Source organism: Schistocerca piceifrons, chromosome 6 (genome assembly GCF_021461385.2).
Source record: "Schistocerca piceifrons isolate TAMUIC-IGC-003096 chromosome 6, iqSchPice1.1, whole genome shotgun sequence".
Lineage (NCBI taxonomy): Eukaryota > Metazoa > Arthropoda > Insecta > Orthoptera > Acrididae > Schistocerca > Schistocerca piceifrons.
In genome coordinates this window covers 584,998,458-585,014,523 of record NC_060143.1, presented here as the reverse complement: position 1 = coordinate 585,014,523, position 16,066 = coordinate 584,998,458, and the positions used below count along the sequence as shown (strand labels likewise).

Sequence of the window (16,066 nt, the reverse complement as noted above, 5' to 3'; positions counted from 1 at the left end):
ATTACTGTTGTGAGATTCTGTGAAAAATGGTTGCAGGGCAGTGAAATCATGATTAGGTGACAAGATGTTGGGCATTTAGCCTCATGACAGGAATGTAGAGGTCAGGAGCTTGTCCGCTATGTAAGTCAGGATAGGAGGCATTCTTTGTCAGATTTGATGACAGAGTATAATGCTGGTGGAGGCACAGGTGTCTTGAAACACACTGTCTAGCATACATTGTTCAATGTGGGATTCCGGAGCCGATGACCCCTATATGTTCCCAAGTTGACACAGTGTCGCTGTCAGTTACTAATTCAGTGGGTACAAAATGAGTGGAGATGTGTTACCTGGTGAGATGAATCTTGTTTCTTGTTACACCAGTCAAACAACTGCTGTAAACATGAAACTCGTCACAGATGCAGGCTGGCAGGTGCAATTTTATGTTATGTAACCATGGGACCTGTGGTAGTTATCTAAAGCATCATAACAGCAGTGGACTACATGAACGTTATTGTTGACTCCCTGCAGCCCTTCTTGCTTGATGTCTTCCCTGACAGCAATGACATGTTCCACTAGCATAACTGCCCGTGTCACAAGGCCAGAATTGTGTTACAGTGATTGGAGGAGCATGATATTGAACTGATGTCTCAACCACAAAATTTGCTCAATCTGAACCCGATGATAGAAATGTGGAATGCTAGTGGGCTCCACCTCCATGCCTGCAAACCACTGGACTGTAGAGTACGAGAAGTACGAGAAGTGCATGGCCTATTTGTAGACATCTGGTGCTGTATGCTTCTAGAAACCTACTGAGGACTTGTCAAATCACTGCTATATAGAATCATTGCTGTAGTGTGCCCCAAAAGTGGAACAACATGTTGTTAAGCAGATGATTGTAAGGTCTTAGCTCATCATTGTATACTGTGACTGCTTGTGTGAATGCCATTTAAAATGTGGAATTTTAAGATTTTTGATTTCCTTTTCTTGTTCTTGGGGTCCATGTATATGGGAAGTATTGTTGACACGATTGCGTTCAGTAATTCATATGTGGGCCATAACTTACTTGCGTATGTCAAATTGCTGCTAAATGCCCCAAACTCATTCTGCACACAGTGTAATACTGATTGGTTGTCTATTCTAGCAATCCAAACATAAAGTGTCTCCCAGCTTTTTTTGTGTATGCTTTTATACTGTAATGACTTCCACCTTTTTTATAATAGCTTGGAGTTTACTGATAAGAAATATGCTTATGAAGTTAAGTTAATGTTTTACCAGATGGTGTTAAGGATTTCTCTCTCATCTGGACTGTCAAAGTTGTATTTGCGAACAGTTCTTTGACAGTGTATTCAGAATTATTCTACAAGAATGAGTTGAAAAAAATTTTCAATTCATGCTTTTGTTCTCTTTTGTCTTTTGCAGAATTATTTTTTTAATGTGTGCTCTGGGTTAAAAGTGAGTGAAATCACTTTCTGTTCTCATATTAGCAACAAATCAATGTTATATTTTTGCACTGAATTTGATCAGTTATTGTTTGGTTGAATAATGATGGACTATATTAATTATGCAATTTCTCTTATCACTCTATATTTTTCTTTTTAAATTCGTGTTGATTCCTCATATCAGTTCTTTGTCAATGCTACGTAGTATATTTGTCTGTGCATACATACACACATATTTAAAAACAGTAGACTCATAGTCACTTGCAATACCATTAGAAATATTATATGTATATTACTCTGGATTTTCTTGCTTATATTAATGACAAATTCAAAAGAAGATGCCTTTTGGTGCTACTACTTAGAGAGGGGCATTTGTTGCATTTCTCAAGACTTCTTAAGCATCACCCGTCAGTTGAAGTTGCTGTGTGTGTGTGTGTGTGTGTGTGAGCGCGCGCGCATGTGTGTGCACACGTGCGCAAACCAGTTTTACATTGCCTGTTTAACGAACTTCTACCATAATAAAACTCTTATCTTTATCTTACCTGTTAAACAATGGAAAAATCCAGAAAGGAAAGTAATATGAAAAGGATAGATTGCTGCTCACCATATAGTGGAGATGTTAACTCGTAGACAGACACAACAAAACGACTGCTAAACAAGTAAGCTTTCAGCCAAAAGCCCTTCTTCTGAAGTAGAAACACACACACACACACACACACACACACACACACACACACACACACACAAGGCTACATTGTGGCAGTGCTGCAACTCAGGCTACAATTCAGGATCCACATAGTCTGCTGGTGTATCTTAGCCATGGATGTGCTACGTACTAGTTAACTCTGAAGGATATCCTCAGAAATGTCAGCAAAATTTTCAGTCTTGTTTGTATGCCTTTAGATTGCTCAACAGCTTGACTACATGCTGAACACTTCTCTTTACCCCTGTGATTACTTTTATTCCATGTAGGTCTCCATGTTCCCTTGCTTTTAAATTTGATCTGTTATTGTTTCTGAATTTGATCTGTTATTGTTTGGTCGATAAATGATTAACTCTATTAATTATGTAATTTCTCTTATCTCTCTCTCTCTCTCTCTCTCTCTTTAATTCATGTTGATTCCTCATATCAGTTCTTTGTCAATGCTACATAGTATATTTGGTTTGTGCAGACTTGTGACAGTGCAATTCTGCCAGAGGCAGCAAAGGACTTGGAATAGCAGTTGAATGGAAGAAAGATGGTTATAAGATCAACATTAACAAAAGTAAAACAAGAGTAATGAAATACAGTCAAATTAACTCAGTTAAATTATATAAAGAAAGGGACACTAAAAGTAGTAGACAAGTTTCTCTATTTGAGCATCAAAACAACTTGTGATGACTTAAGTAGAGAAGATATGAAAAACAGCAAAACAATAACAAGAAAATCATTTTTGAAAAAGAGCAATTTGTTAGCATTGAATATAAAGTTAAATGTTAGGAAGCCATCTTCAGAAGGTATTTGTGTGGAGTGTAGCCTTCTACTGAAGTGAAACATGTACTACAAAGGGTTCATGCAAGAAGAAAACAGTGGTTTTTGAGATGTGATGCTGCATAAGAATATTGAAAACTAGATGGGTACATTGAATAACTGAAGGTGAGGTAGTGGATAAAATTGGAGAAAAAAGATATTTATGGTTCAGTGTGACTAAAAGAAGGGGCTGGTTGAAAGGACACATTCAGGGGTATAAAGAAATCATCAATTTGGAAATGGAGGGGAGTGAGGGGGAAAAAATTGTAGGATAAGACCAAGGCTTGAATGCAGTAAGGTAGTTCAAGCAGATGTATGTGGCAATAGTTATTCTGAGATGAGGAGGCTTGCACACAGGATAGAGTAGCAGTGGGGTAGCTGCGTTAAACCAGTCTTCATACTGAAGACTACAAGAACAAGACTAACAGCAGCAGCAGCAACAACAGCAACAGCAAATGAAAAACATGTTGTGTATAGTCATGGGAACCTGGATTCGTATATGTTGACAAGTTCGTTGGCCAATTGTGTAGTAATTCTGTGACAGTTAATACATGAATTTTATTTTAAATACAGTATATACAAATTATTCAGATTTTTGCTGTTGAACTGAGTCTATAAAAAGATTTGTGGAAATTGAAAGAGACAAGAGTGCGGGCACCAATATAAGTGAAAAGGTCTACAGAAATATCATTCAGTTTAAAAATGCTGCAGAAAGGCTAAAAAATAATTCAGCAGACATCATACCAGAATTTAATTTAGGCCCTGTTCTGGAAAACAAGAGTTAAAGTGTTACAATACTCTTTTATTCAGAGAGATGAGGAATTTGAACCAATGATGTTGAGAGTCCAGCGATGCTTGGCTGTGCAGTACATCAGGAGTTTTATATCAGTCACTATTGTTTCTACATTTTTTCTTGTTGTATATGTATGTCATCATTTGATGCAACATAACAAACTACTGAATAAGATTTTTTAAAATTATACAGGGTGATTTTTTCCAGCATGCACAAACTCTAGGGACTGATCGATTAGAGTATATAGAACAGAAAAGGTCTAATCATCTTATGTCTGGAAATACATGGTTCCCATGCTAGAGACCATTTATTCACTCGTACTTTGTTACAGAGATTGCAGTCTAATATGTGCTGTACCATGCAGCCACATTTGCAGCATACATGGTATCCTCCTAGAGGGTGGCAATGTTCCTAATACTTCATGCCCTAGCATCCTCTCATGCCATAGTAACTGGTAATGTTGTGTCCAATTCACTTCTCTTTCTGGCTCACATTCTAGTGGGTGTGATACAGCATTGTACAAAATGGTTCTGTATTTGAATTGAGAGCTTGCCTATATGGTGTTTACTTATGGAAAGGCAAATGGAAACAGGCGGCCGGGAGCAAGATTGTATCAGGAGACCTATCCCTGCCAACTACAACCACAGCACTGTTGCACTGTTTGCAACAGTGTTTTACCATTTGGCTGAGACAGCTTTGTTTCAGGAAGTAGAAAATTATGAACGTACTTAAAGTGTTCAGATACCAGACTTGGAGGAAAACGTGATTAACACTGTGGAAGGCGACCACCGTGTCAGTACCAGGCAGTTGGCCTGCCAGTACAGGGTAAGCCAATTTACCATGTGGAACATTCTCCACGACAATTGTTACTACTGTTATCACTTAAAGTGTGTGCAGGGCTTACTAGTGACAGACTTTCCACATCGGGAGCAGTTTTGTCACTGGTTTCTACACCAGGCAACCATGATTCCAGGATTTCTCTCCTGCATCCTATTCACAGATGAGGCCACCTTTATACAGTGTGGTATCTACAGTTTTCGTAACAGTCATCTGTGGGATAGTTTGTAAAACTCCCACGCTATGGTGACGGCAAATCATCGGTATCAGTGCAGCCGGAATTTGTGGGTTGGGATAATTGGCTACCATATTTTGGGATGAGTCTGCCTTCCATGTCCCCTAACAGGTCGGAACTATTGGTATTTCGTGTGGGTGACTTTGCCTCCCCTACTGAAAGATGTGCCATTGATGATTCAAAGGGTTATGGGCTGCTACATGATGGTGCTCCACCTCATTTCACCATTAACGTCCAGACACATCTCAGTCTTGTCTTTCCTGGTCGATAGATCAGATGGGGGGCTGCAGTTGCTCCTCAGTCAGTGGATCTCAGCCTGTGTGATTTACCGAGCGAGGTGGCGCAGTGGTTAGCACACTGGACTCGCATTCGGGAGGACGACGGTTCAATCCCGTCTCCGGCCATCCTGATTTAGGTTTTCCGTGATTTCCCTAAATCATTTCAGGCAAATGCCGGGATGGTTCCTTTGAAAGGGCACGGCCGATTTCCTTCCCCATCCTTCCCTAACCCGAGCTTGCGCTCCGTCTCTAATGACCTGTGTGATTTGTGGTTATTGGGCCATCTCAAAAGTATTGTATATTCAGAACCCATTCCAGGTGTGGAGACACAGGAGTAGCGTACTCATGCTGCCTTTGACACTGTTTGGAAGCAGCCTGGTCAATGTGAAAGTGTGATACACAACATCCTGCGGCACATACACAAATGCATTGAGGCACATTGAAACCATTTTCAACAAATACTGTGACTGTGGCTGCTGGGTACAGTGCTTATTACCCCACAGTCCCTTTAACAGTGTGTGATTGAATAAATAGTCTTTAGCATAAAAACCATACATTTCCGGACATAAGTTCATTAGACCTTTTTTGTTCCATATCCTTTCATCGATCAATCCCTAGAGTTTGTACACAGTAGAAAAAATCAACCTGTATGTTTCAGCATTGGGTCACTGAGGCTGACATTGAAATATATAATTAGAAAAATTCCTCATGAGGCAACTACTGTGTTCTCATACGGCATTCTTCCTAGTCTTTGCATGCTGGATGAGTGACAGATACTTTGTGATGCTGCTAAAACTTTTCTTTTTAAGTAATAACTGAAAAGGATCCTTTATGTGGATCTGATTTTATCTGCCTATAATGACAGAATTGAATTACACATGTGCTGTTAAACAGGTCTCACAAGAGTAAATTAACAGTTTGCAGGTTGGTCAATATGTAACGGTTAATGGTGATGTTGTGTCACATCTCAACATCTCTTCTACTCATACAAATGACGGAGGCCTCTACAAGTGCATTGCATCTTCCAAAGTGGGATCTGTTGAACATTCAAACAGGTTAAACATTTATGGACTTCCTTTTATCCGTCCAATGGAGAAGAAAGCTATTGTTGCAGGGGAAACACTAATAGTCACCTGCCCAGTTGCAGGGTACCCTATCGAGTCAATTGTGTGGGAAAGAGGTTCGTATCAGATTTAAGCAAATTGCATGCATCTTTAATATAAGGTGTTGAGTATGTATTGTCATGCCACAAGATTATTTTTAATGAAGAATATGGTAGTTAAAAATCTTTGTGAGTAGTAACAAGTTACATTTACAGTTGCTACAAAATTAATGTTGATAAAAGTAAAGCTCATTTGTATGGTAGAGAAAATAAATGTGACTCACTTAAGTATAACAGGTTCGTTTATTAATTGGAGAATGACGTATTGATCGCTGAAGCTTCTTGTAAAAGAAAAAGTGACACATTGGTATCTACACTGTACATCAGACATATGTTCTGAAATTATGTACGTTATGAGATGAATAAAACACATTACTCACACACATTTCACATTTCTACATAGATGACATAAAGACTGAAGATGAAATCACATCTAAAAAACTAACAGAAAGAACATGTTAGCACTAGAATGATGACAGTCCCAAACTGACATGGTGGATTAGTTTTGGGAAGATAAAGATGAGAAGAAGACTAAATTTAACTTATAGTCCCCTGTGGTCTTCAAAGGGCCAAATGAAATAATAATGCTAGTTCAGGGATGAACTTGAATCTTCTGCTCTCTATAGTCTACAACCTGTAATCACAAACTGGAAAGCTTCCATTATTAATGCACTAACTCGGGTGGTAACTCAGATGAGGAGTCCATAGTTATGTCTTGCAATGCATTAGGACCTGTGTTGAAATGCCTTCTAAGTTTAAGTTTAAAAGGAAATACTATTAGGGAACTTTAAACAGCATTCATGCCAACTTTCAAGTAATAGCTCCTTTTCTAGCACAAGTACACACATTCACACACTCAACCACACAGACGACAAAATGCACATTCCCATGATCACGGCAACAGTTTCTAATGGTTTTGGCGACAAGAGAAGCCGTGCAAAACTGGATTGCGAACTTCACACTTCTCTTACTACAGTTGACTTACTTGAAGCTTTTAGCCAATCCTCTTCAAGCATACAAACTCTTGCAAGTCAACATTAACCATTAGATACTATTAAATATAACTGCAGTGTGGTGGATTTAATAACCACCAGAAATTAAAAAACAGGTCTTGCTTCTAGCAAGTCTAACACCAATATTAAGATAGAGTCTTTAGACAAATCATGTTTCAGTTGTCTATAACAATTACAATTATTCAACCACCAATGACTAACACATAGTTACTCCTTGTACCCTCCATACAGGTCCTACGGCGCGAGTGGCAAACACTTGTCGATGTTGCTCGTCTGATGCAGCTCCCGTCCTCCCGGGACCAGCGTCCATCCTGCACACACAGACATGTGTTGCGCAGTAAATAGGGTCTCTCTCTCTCTCACTTATCTTTAAAATATTGCGTGTTCGAGGTGGCAGAAGGTTGAGTGGTTCCAGAATTTATGTGTAAATTCTCGAATCACTACATATCCCCCTCCTTAGATCGAACACGTGATATTTTATACATAATTACAATGTACATTAATAACACATAGGATAACACTTCATTTTTCAACAATACATCTTTTTCTATTAATAATAGCAAATACTCTTTTTCTTATTGCTTGGTCATTCCTTTTTTCCATTCTCCTACAATTATAAAACGTGAAACTTTCATTCGATGTTGGAGTTAGCTCTTTCAATATCTAAAACTTGAGAGGACCAAAAATTTTTGTTTTCTGCTCTTTTTCCAATTGTAAATTCCAGGCGTCATGGACCCTTGAATATTTCATCCTTTATTCTAATTCTCTGTACTACCTCTTTAGTATGTAATGACCTCATTACTTATAGTAGTCTGTAATCTGGAGGAACTCTGGGAAAAATAAAAGTGTTGCTATTGACACTCATAAAACATAATAATGCTAGTGAAATATAGAATTCAAACTTACCAGAATAATTCGTACAAAATGTGTGACTTCTATCATGATACTGTCCTTTTCCCCTCGGATCAGCATCTATACCTTACACGTGGGTTGACCCTATGAGTGTCTCCTTTCATTTTGGTAGGTACACCCCTTTAAATTCCTATTCTCCTATGGTACAGGTCAATCCTCTTCTTGTGCCCCTGTCTGCACAGTGTAGGTCAGCCTTTCTTAGGTCTACCTATCTGCCCTTTATGTCCAATAAATGCTGGGTGCGCCCTCCTTATCCTTTATGAGTGGGCCTCTAGATTCATTACCCAAGTATACATCTTTACGAACACTGTAATTAAATATGCTCTGGTAAAATTAAAAAATCTATTTCACACTTCTTTTAGTATCCTAGAGTCCTCCTCTACTTTTCAACTTTTATACTTTTGGTATATTCTACCTCTATACACTATTCATACAAAACGTGTTTACTTGTGTTATAAGAGTCCCACTGGCCTATAAGTCATCAGTATATTTGTCAGGCCGACCTTCCTTAACAATTATCACAAACCCTTCTTCTCTGGCTTATGCTCTCCTTAATTACTCATAATTCCTACTTTGATATACTCGATGTAAAATTAGCCTAGTTCTTCTATACTTATGCACATAGGCGGTATGGAATGTGTGTGTGTGTGTGTGTGTGTGTGTGTGTGTGTGTGTGTGTGTGTGTGTGCGCATGTGTGTGTGTGTGTGCGCGCGCGCGCAATGTAAAACCATCAGAATAAACAACAATGTGTGCATATTTCATCACGTACACACCTCTTCCCCCACAGTATTTGACGGTTATTACATAATTTCAACCTCTCCTTTCTTTGTTTGCATCTTTGTGTTCCGTTGTGTGTATGCTTAAGTGTGCCTGTGTATCCTGATTCTTCGGCCTACGTATATGAAATAAGTTGAAGGTTATTGGAAACCATGGAAAATAAGAAGGACTTTAGCGATAGAAGTATATGAATATGTAAAGAGGGAAAGATAGACAGGTACTCAAATGAGAAGTAAGAAAGGAAAAAGTAGAAATGGTTGCTAAGATCAAAGAGGAGAAAGACAATAGCCCCAAAGACAGGAAACCCTTCCCACCCTCTTTCCCCAGGATACCTACTTCGCCGGCACTTGAGTGAGAAGCCGGAGGAGGTATTGTGTTAAATCGTCTCCTACAGAATGGACATTCTCACCATCACCCTTGAGATCCCTGAAGAAAAATCTTAGCAACACCTATGGAATGGCAAATGGTGAAGAATCAGTCACACTTGTCTGCGAGGGTCATTTGGAAGGTGTGGTGTCTGTGATTTGTTCGCACTGATTTGCCTATTGGTGTAAATCATGCTTTAATCTACAGTACCCACACCTTCCAAAACTAATACAAACCCTCCCCTTTCATCACATTTCCAGTCATAATGGACCTGAGAAAACCCTCACCCTCCAGTTCAAGTTGCTTATTCTCACCGGCACTGTTGGCCTGACTTTTCGTGTGCTGCTCTGTCAGCTGTTTTGGGACCCATCTTGTGCATAGTTTCCAGTATCCCAGCGTCTTTGTGAGTGTCTCATATGAGAGAGTTCTGGAGAATTGTGAAAATGTTCCAGAAATTTCATCGACTGTCAATCGGCAGTCTTCATGAATAGTTCCCTTGATTTTTTTCACCAACTCATCAGTCATATTAGAAGGTCTTCCTCTCCTCTGTTTGTCATGAACATTTACTCTGCCACCAGTAAACTTGCTGCACCACTCAAATACACTTGTTCTGTTCACAAAACCTTCACTGTAAACTGTTTTGATTCACAAAAAAATGTTGGTAGGTGTTATTCCTTGCATGAGTAGAAAGTGGATAAACAGCTATGTGCAAACTTTGAGGGATGTCTTACCAACATCTTTCACGCAATTGGACACTACATTGTGAGTTTATGTACTACCGTATTCCTGCAATGTTCACTCTGGTCAAGGGATTCCCTGTCTACCACTTAGTGTTGCCAACCCACACACACACACACACACACACACACACACACAAAAGAACCAGCCACAGACCACTATAATCACAATACACTTACTTTCTGACAATGCCTCTTAATATTTTCAGGTAAATTCCTAGTTGCTCATTTAAAATTTCTAATAATTATTATTGTGCATAAAACTGTTTTTGATGTTGTGAAGGGCATAATGATGGCTGTACATATTTGTTACTAGCTTATATCAACATCACTGAGTTTCAGGAGTATCTCGTGCTGTTAAGGTGAGAAACAGCCTTAAAAATCATCAGTACCTTATGGCATGGAAACTACTGCATTGAAGACACAGAAAAGGTTGCATTCACAAGACTTGCAGCTGTGATCTTACACTGTCCACTTCGTTTTCAAAGATGAGGAGGGGGGGGGGGGGGGGGGGAGAATGTAAATTGTTCCTTCATTTGGATCTTTTGGACCACTGTAGCCAGTATTAAAATGATGAACAATAGAATTGAGAATGTCAGTGCCTTAACTGCCAAAACTTATGTTGATATAGTAGAAGATGGGATTTGTGTGTCTGGGAAACAAGAGTGCACAACACTGCTGAAGGAAGGAAGATTTTAATTAAAGACTTGCACAGGTATATAAGTTTGCTCAGCAGTAGGCCTACCCGTCTTTTGATATGAAATGTGTTTGTAGAATTGAGGAAGACAGTTTGTAAGTTTGTTAACTCAGGAGTTTGTGGAAGTGAAGGTGAACCACGGGAAAAAAAGGTGAAGAAGAAACTGGAAGAATTTGAAATGTCATATTATTGAAATATGTTGAAACTTAAGTAGGAAGAGAAAGTTGAAAATGAAGCTGCTTCAGAAATGACAGGAAATGAAAGAAGTGAATCAAATATCCTTACCAGAAGAAGTGGCATGGTACATATGTCAAGGCATGACGGAATAGCCAATGTGCTGTTGGGAGAACTTGTGGAGGACAAAGATAATCAGAACAGACAAATACAAGAGTGTGTGAAACTTGTGGTCAGGGGAACTGTGTAACATTTCTCATCGGTGATGGATAAATTGGTACAAGATGATCAGATTGGTGGATGTTCCATCACATCAGGAGGCAGATGGACACTAAATGGAGAAGAAAAAGAATGTATAGCGTGTTATTCTTGAGCAACCTCTGTTGAGTATGCTTTACTGCCAACTGATCAAATATCACCTTAAATGTACACTAATTGTTACCACTGAAAAGTTCCTCAGACCTCAGTTTACCTTAATATACAGTAGGATGGAGATGGTTGGACAGAGGAAAGTTGAAGTTTTATTGGTTGAATTTTGGCGTTAAGTGTGTTTGTGCTCTTAGAATTTGAAGATTGTTCTAAAACATGTACCATATTTACCTGATGATAAGACGACCCTGAATATAAGATGACCCTACTATTTTTAAGTGGTTCCTTGAGAAATATTTATTTTTGTAATATTTTCAGATTAAACAAAACTACAAACTTTTCTCTGCTAATAACATAAACCTATTCTACACTTGTGTCATTTATTGGTTGTCTACATTTTGATAGTACAAGGAGAAATAAAATGAACAAAAAGGAACGGTTTACATTAATATTTATCTCCACTGCCTTTTTTTGTTTACTTGGACTGTCGTCTGTCATGTCACTATTGTTCATCGTCATTGTCATCCTAACAAGACAGCTGTGAAACTTGTTGCGGTTTCTGCAGTTGTGATTCTGGTGGAACCAGAGAGCACAGCTATGTCCCCCCCCCCCCCCCCCCCTCCCCCCAACCTTTTCTTTTCTATTTTTTTTTCTTTTTTTTTCTCCCCCCTCTCTTCCCTGGATACATAGTGAATTCCATTCCTATACTGGCATGAGAATGTTAAATATCGTCTGCCCACTGCTCTCTTATTTGCTGTGTAGATCCAACAGCTGACACACCCACAGTTGTTCCTGTCATATCTCACAGTGAGCATCAACAACATTGCTGCATGAAACACATATCTACACCACAGGCCCAAATCTAGACTTTTAGCATATCCCGCAGAAATGTATGCTGTTGTTGAGAATTATCCAGTTTGAAAGTCAATTTGATTCCGAATGCAAATGGGTTCAGGCTAACTGCAGTTAAAACAATGTAGATGTTCATAAAAAGCCAAAGTATGCAGTATACATTCCGTTGATAGCAATATCTTCCAGGGAGCAGGTCATACGTAACAGCAGCAACTAATACATAAATAAAAGATTGCAATCATGATTTAGTGCAATTCTCAAACATGCAGTGTAGCTACATCTGTTGGTATTATCTCCAAAACAGGTCTTTCTGCTATAATTTATTCTTGCACTAACAATTGCGGCCAGTCTAATGTAATTTATTTTGTTTTTTAGACATTTAATCCTGGATTAATGTGCTTTCTTGTTTCAACTGAATGCCATCAGCTTGCTTCAAAGCTGATAACATTTGTTCGTGGTATTCTAAAATGTGAACAGCAACTGAATTTCTCTTTTTTCAACCCAAGTGGCAAATAATTACAGTTTCTCATAAACAAATAAAATATTGACTTAGGTTCAGAATTAAGTAATGGTTTTTTAATTTTGCTATCTTTAAGGAAAAGATTTTCACCTTTGAATGTTACCTTTACTTAAAAAAGCAGCAAAAATTTATGTATACAGTATCCAAGTGCATGAGAACTTTTCTTGCAAGCGTGTTGAAATACAACAAAAATTTGTAAGTTGATAGAATTTAATGCTGTTTCCTTTGGTGTTTCGTATAATTGTCGAGTTGTAAGCAGAGCATTAGATTGTTGTATTCACTAGTACATAGTTTCACACTAACACCGTGAGCCATATGTCATGTGATTGGTCGAGCAAGGTCGATACTGCATCAAGTGCTTCGGCCTATTGAAAAATCTCGAGCCAGTCTGAATGCAAGCATTGTTTCTACACCTATACTTGGGGATTCTTCAAAGTAAATTTGTGTGGAACCTCAATAGCCAAAGTTTCATCAATAAATTTAAGAAGATCCTTGTATTAATCTATTAAACAATGTAAAGATGTTGACCTCAGCAGCAATTACTTAATCTGCGAATATAAGACAAGCCTGTATTTTTCAAATGATGAATCTGTGAAAAAACCTTGTTTTATTATTGGGTAAGTATGGTATTCTTATAACAATGCATAAAACAGGTGTCATGATAGTATCCAATAAACAAAATAAGTTTAACACTTTCAGTCAAGGTGCAGTTTCATGACTGTTGAAATTATGTGTTCGTATTAGTTATTATACTTGATTACTTATTTATGCAATATATATCTGTGTTGCAGATGGAAGAGTTCTTCCAATAAACAGGAAACAAAAAGTTTTTCCTAATGGTACTCTGATAATTGAAAATGTTGAACGGCTGTCTGACCAAGCAACTTACACATGCGTAGCTCGCAATTCTCAAGGTTACAGTGCAAGAGGAACACTGGAAGTGCAAGTAATGGGTAAGTGACTGTCTGTCACTCAGTTTGAAGACCACCCCAATGCTTGAATTTATGTTAAAAAAGAAATGATCTAGCGAGTTCAGCTATGGTGGGCACTGAATATTGAGATTAAATGAGATTGCCAAAGGAGATACTGACACACAAATATAAACAGTTTGATAGGGAAACCTATCAAAAGTAAAAAGTAGTAAAGTAAAAACTAGTTGAAAATTAATGATAAATTCCAGTGACGGCGGAAGATGTAACATACTGAGGTTTTTGAAACATGAAACCCTCATTTCATCATTGGAAAGAAGTAAGTGTGGGACGCAACAGTGAAATTAAGTAATATAAATGAAAAAGAGTAAAAGAGAGACCATACTATGCCCAAGCAGCCACAGTTGTTACATTTATTACAGTTTAAGGCTGAAAGAAGAGATTGCACTTGTGTGTATTTTATGTTTTATTTCACATTTGTAAACAACATATTCAAACACTATGATACAAAGGCACACAGTAAAGTTTACATCGCTCAGTTCACCAAAGAATTTACAGCGGTAGTGCTGCCAACTACACTTTATTACTTAATTAAATACAAACTAACATAACTGCAACACTTTTCCTTATTTAATTAAGAAAAAAAGGAGGAAATGAAAAACACAAACATATCAACATAAAAGATCCAGTTTTTGACATAAAACTAACAGTCTTAGTTTTACCATGGACTTTGTCAGTATATATGCTAACTGATCCTCAGTTGAAATGTGCTGAATGCCAGACTCTCCTTCCAACACTTTTTCTGCAGTGAAAAAATATTTTATCTTTATATGTTTTGTCTGATGATGGAATTTAGGATTTTGTGTGAGTTTCACTGTTGCCTGATTATCTGTTGAACAGCTTCTGTTGCAACTAACAACTAAGCTTCTGTTGTAGATGTGACAGTCATTGCCTGTCTTTGTCTGAGCAAGGAGATGGCTCCACCTGCACTTGTGATAATTACACCAGATGTTGACTGCCTAGTTTTGTTGCCCCCCCCCCCCCGCCCCACGCCCCCAAAGTCTGCATCACTATAGCGATCACTACACAAATTTGGATGATAAATTATGCCTAGGTCACATGTACCTTCTACATAGCGGAGTACCGCTTCAACCTCACTATATCTTCTGTTGATGCTGAGTCCAGGGTTCGAAACAGGAAGCTCTCTCTGTAAGCTACAGGTGTATCAGTGCTCCAACCGCTTGTCAATAGGGAAAGTTGCACATCTCTGCATTCTTCCTTTCTGTCTGTGATGTGTCCGATTCTTTCACATTTGGTTTTGAGAGAGGTTTGCAGTCCTGAAAATTGAAACGCTCCAAGATCTTCGTTGCATAGGCTTCTTGACTTATCTTGATTGGACCATCATCAAAGTGTTTCATCTCAAGTCCAAGGAAATATGATGTTGAGTTCAGCCTTCAATTCGTTAACAAACTTCTTGGCATCCTGCTGATCACTTGCCATAACTAACCCATCATCAACGTAAAGGGGGACAAACACTTTCTTGTCACGTCCTTCTCTGACTTGTCTTGAAACCTGCAGACAAAAGAAATGCTCCAAAACATTTACACCAACATCTCAGGGCTTGCTTAAATCCATGAAGACTTTAATTTGCAAAATTTTGTGTAGTTATCTTGTAACCCAACCATTTATCTCTTCTTCTAAAATAATTCACTGAAAGGTCCACAGACATCAGCTGACATCGTTTCACCTGGCTTGGTTGTCTTCTCTCTCTGACCGAATGGTAAACAATGTGCTTTGCCATAAATGCAAGGCTCACAAAATGCGTTTTCCAAGCGAACATTTATGCCTAATTCCCATTCTAATTTAACTCTGACATGGTGTTTATCCTGCTGTCCCCCATCTTTCATGATACAGCTGCAATAATGAAGTCTTTTCTGCAGCATTTATCACAGCAATTTCTTTGGGCAAATTTGGTTTAATGTCTAATATGTTCAATATGATTCCCACATTCCATGTAACACTACTTTGTCATCAATTTTAAGCCAATACTCCCTTGTTGATGTCTTAAATTCGCTATGATATTTCTGTCATGAGCAGCCAACACTGGAAACTACATTCTAAGTAGTTTTGGAACATACCACACATCCAACAACATAATATCCTGACCACCAGTCAGTGACTATAACTTAATATTGCCTATATCAAATTTTAAGAAGCCTGTGAAATACTTTGAAGAGTTGGTTACATGCCTTGTAGCTCCATTGTCCACCCACCATGTTGCTGAATCTTCTTCAACTGAATAGGCTTCTTCACATACACACATCAACACAACACTAGCAGCTGAACAATCTTCCTTGCTTTTATTTCTATTTTTCTTTGATTTTCCATCCGAAATCCACTTTTTGCTGCCTTCACACGGTGGGCCTTTTGTCTACAGTAATTGCAAGTGTCTCCTCTTCTTGCTGATTCTTAACAAACTTTCCTTT

The 16,066-nt window shown here is 38.4% G+C and overlaps 1 protein-coding gene across 1 annotated transcript in view; it reads left to right on the top strand.

Moving 5' to 3' along the window:
- The window catches only part of LOC124802781 (Down syndrome cell adhesion molecule-like protein Dscam2), an 866,453-nt gene that overhangs the window by 530,504 nt on the left and 319,883 nt on the right, over positions 1–16,066 (top strand). The window contains exons 12-13 of the mRNA XM_047263777.1: positions 5,989–6,251; positions 13,443–13,604. Of these exons, the coding sequence (XP_047119733.1) occupies positions 5,989–6,251; positions 13,443–13,604 (425 nt within the window). The remainder of the gene's footprint in view (positions 1–5,988; positions 6,252–13,442; positions 13,605–16,066) is intronic.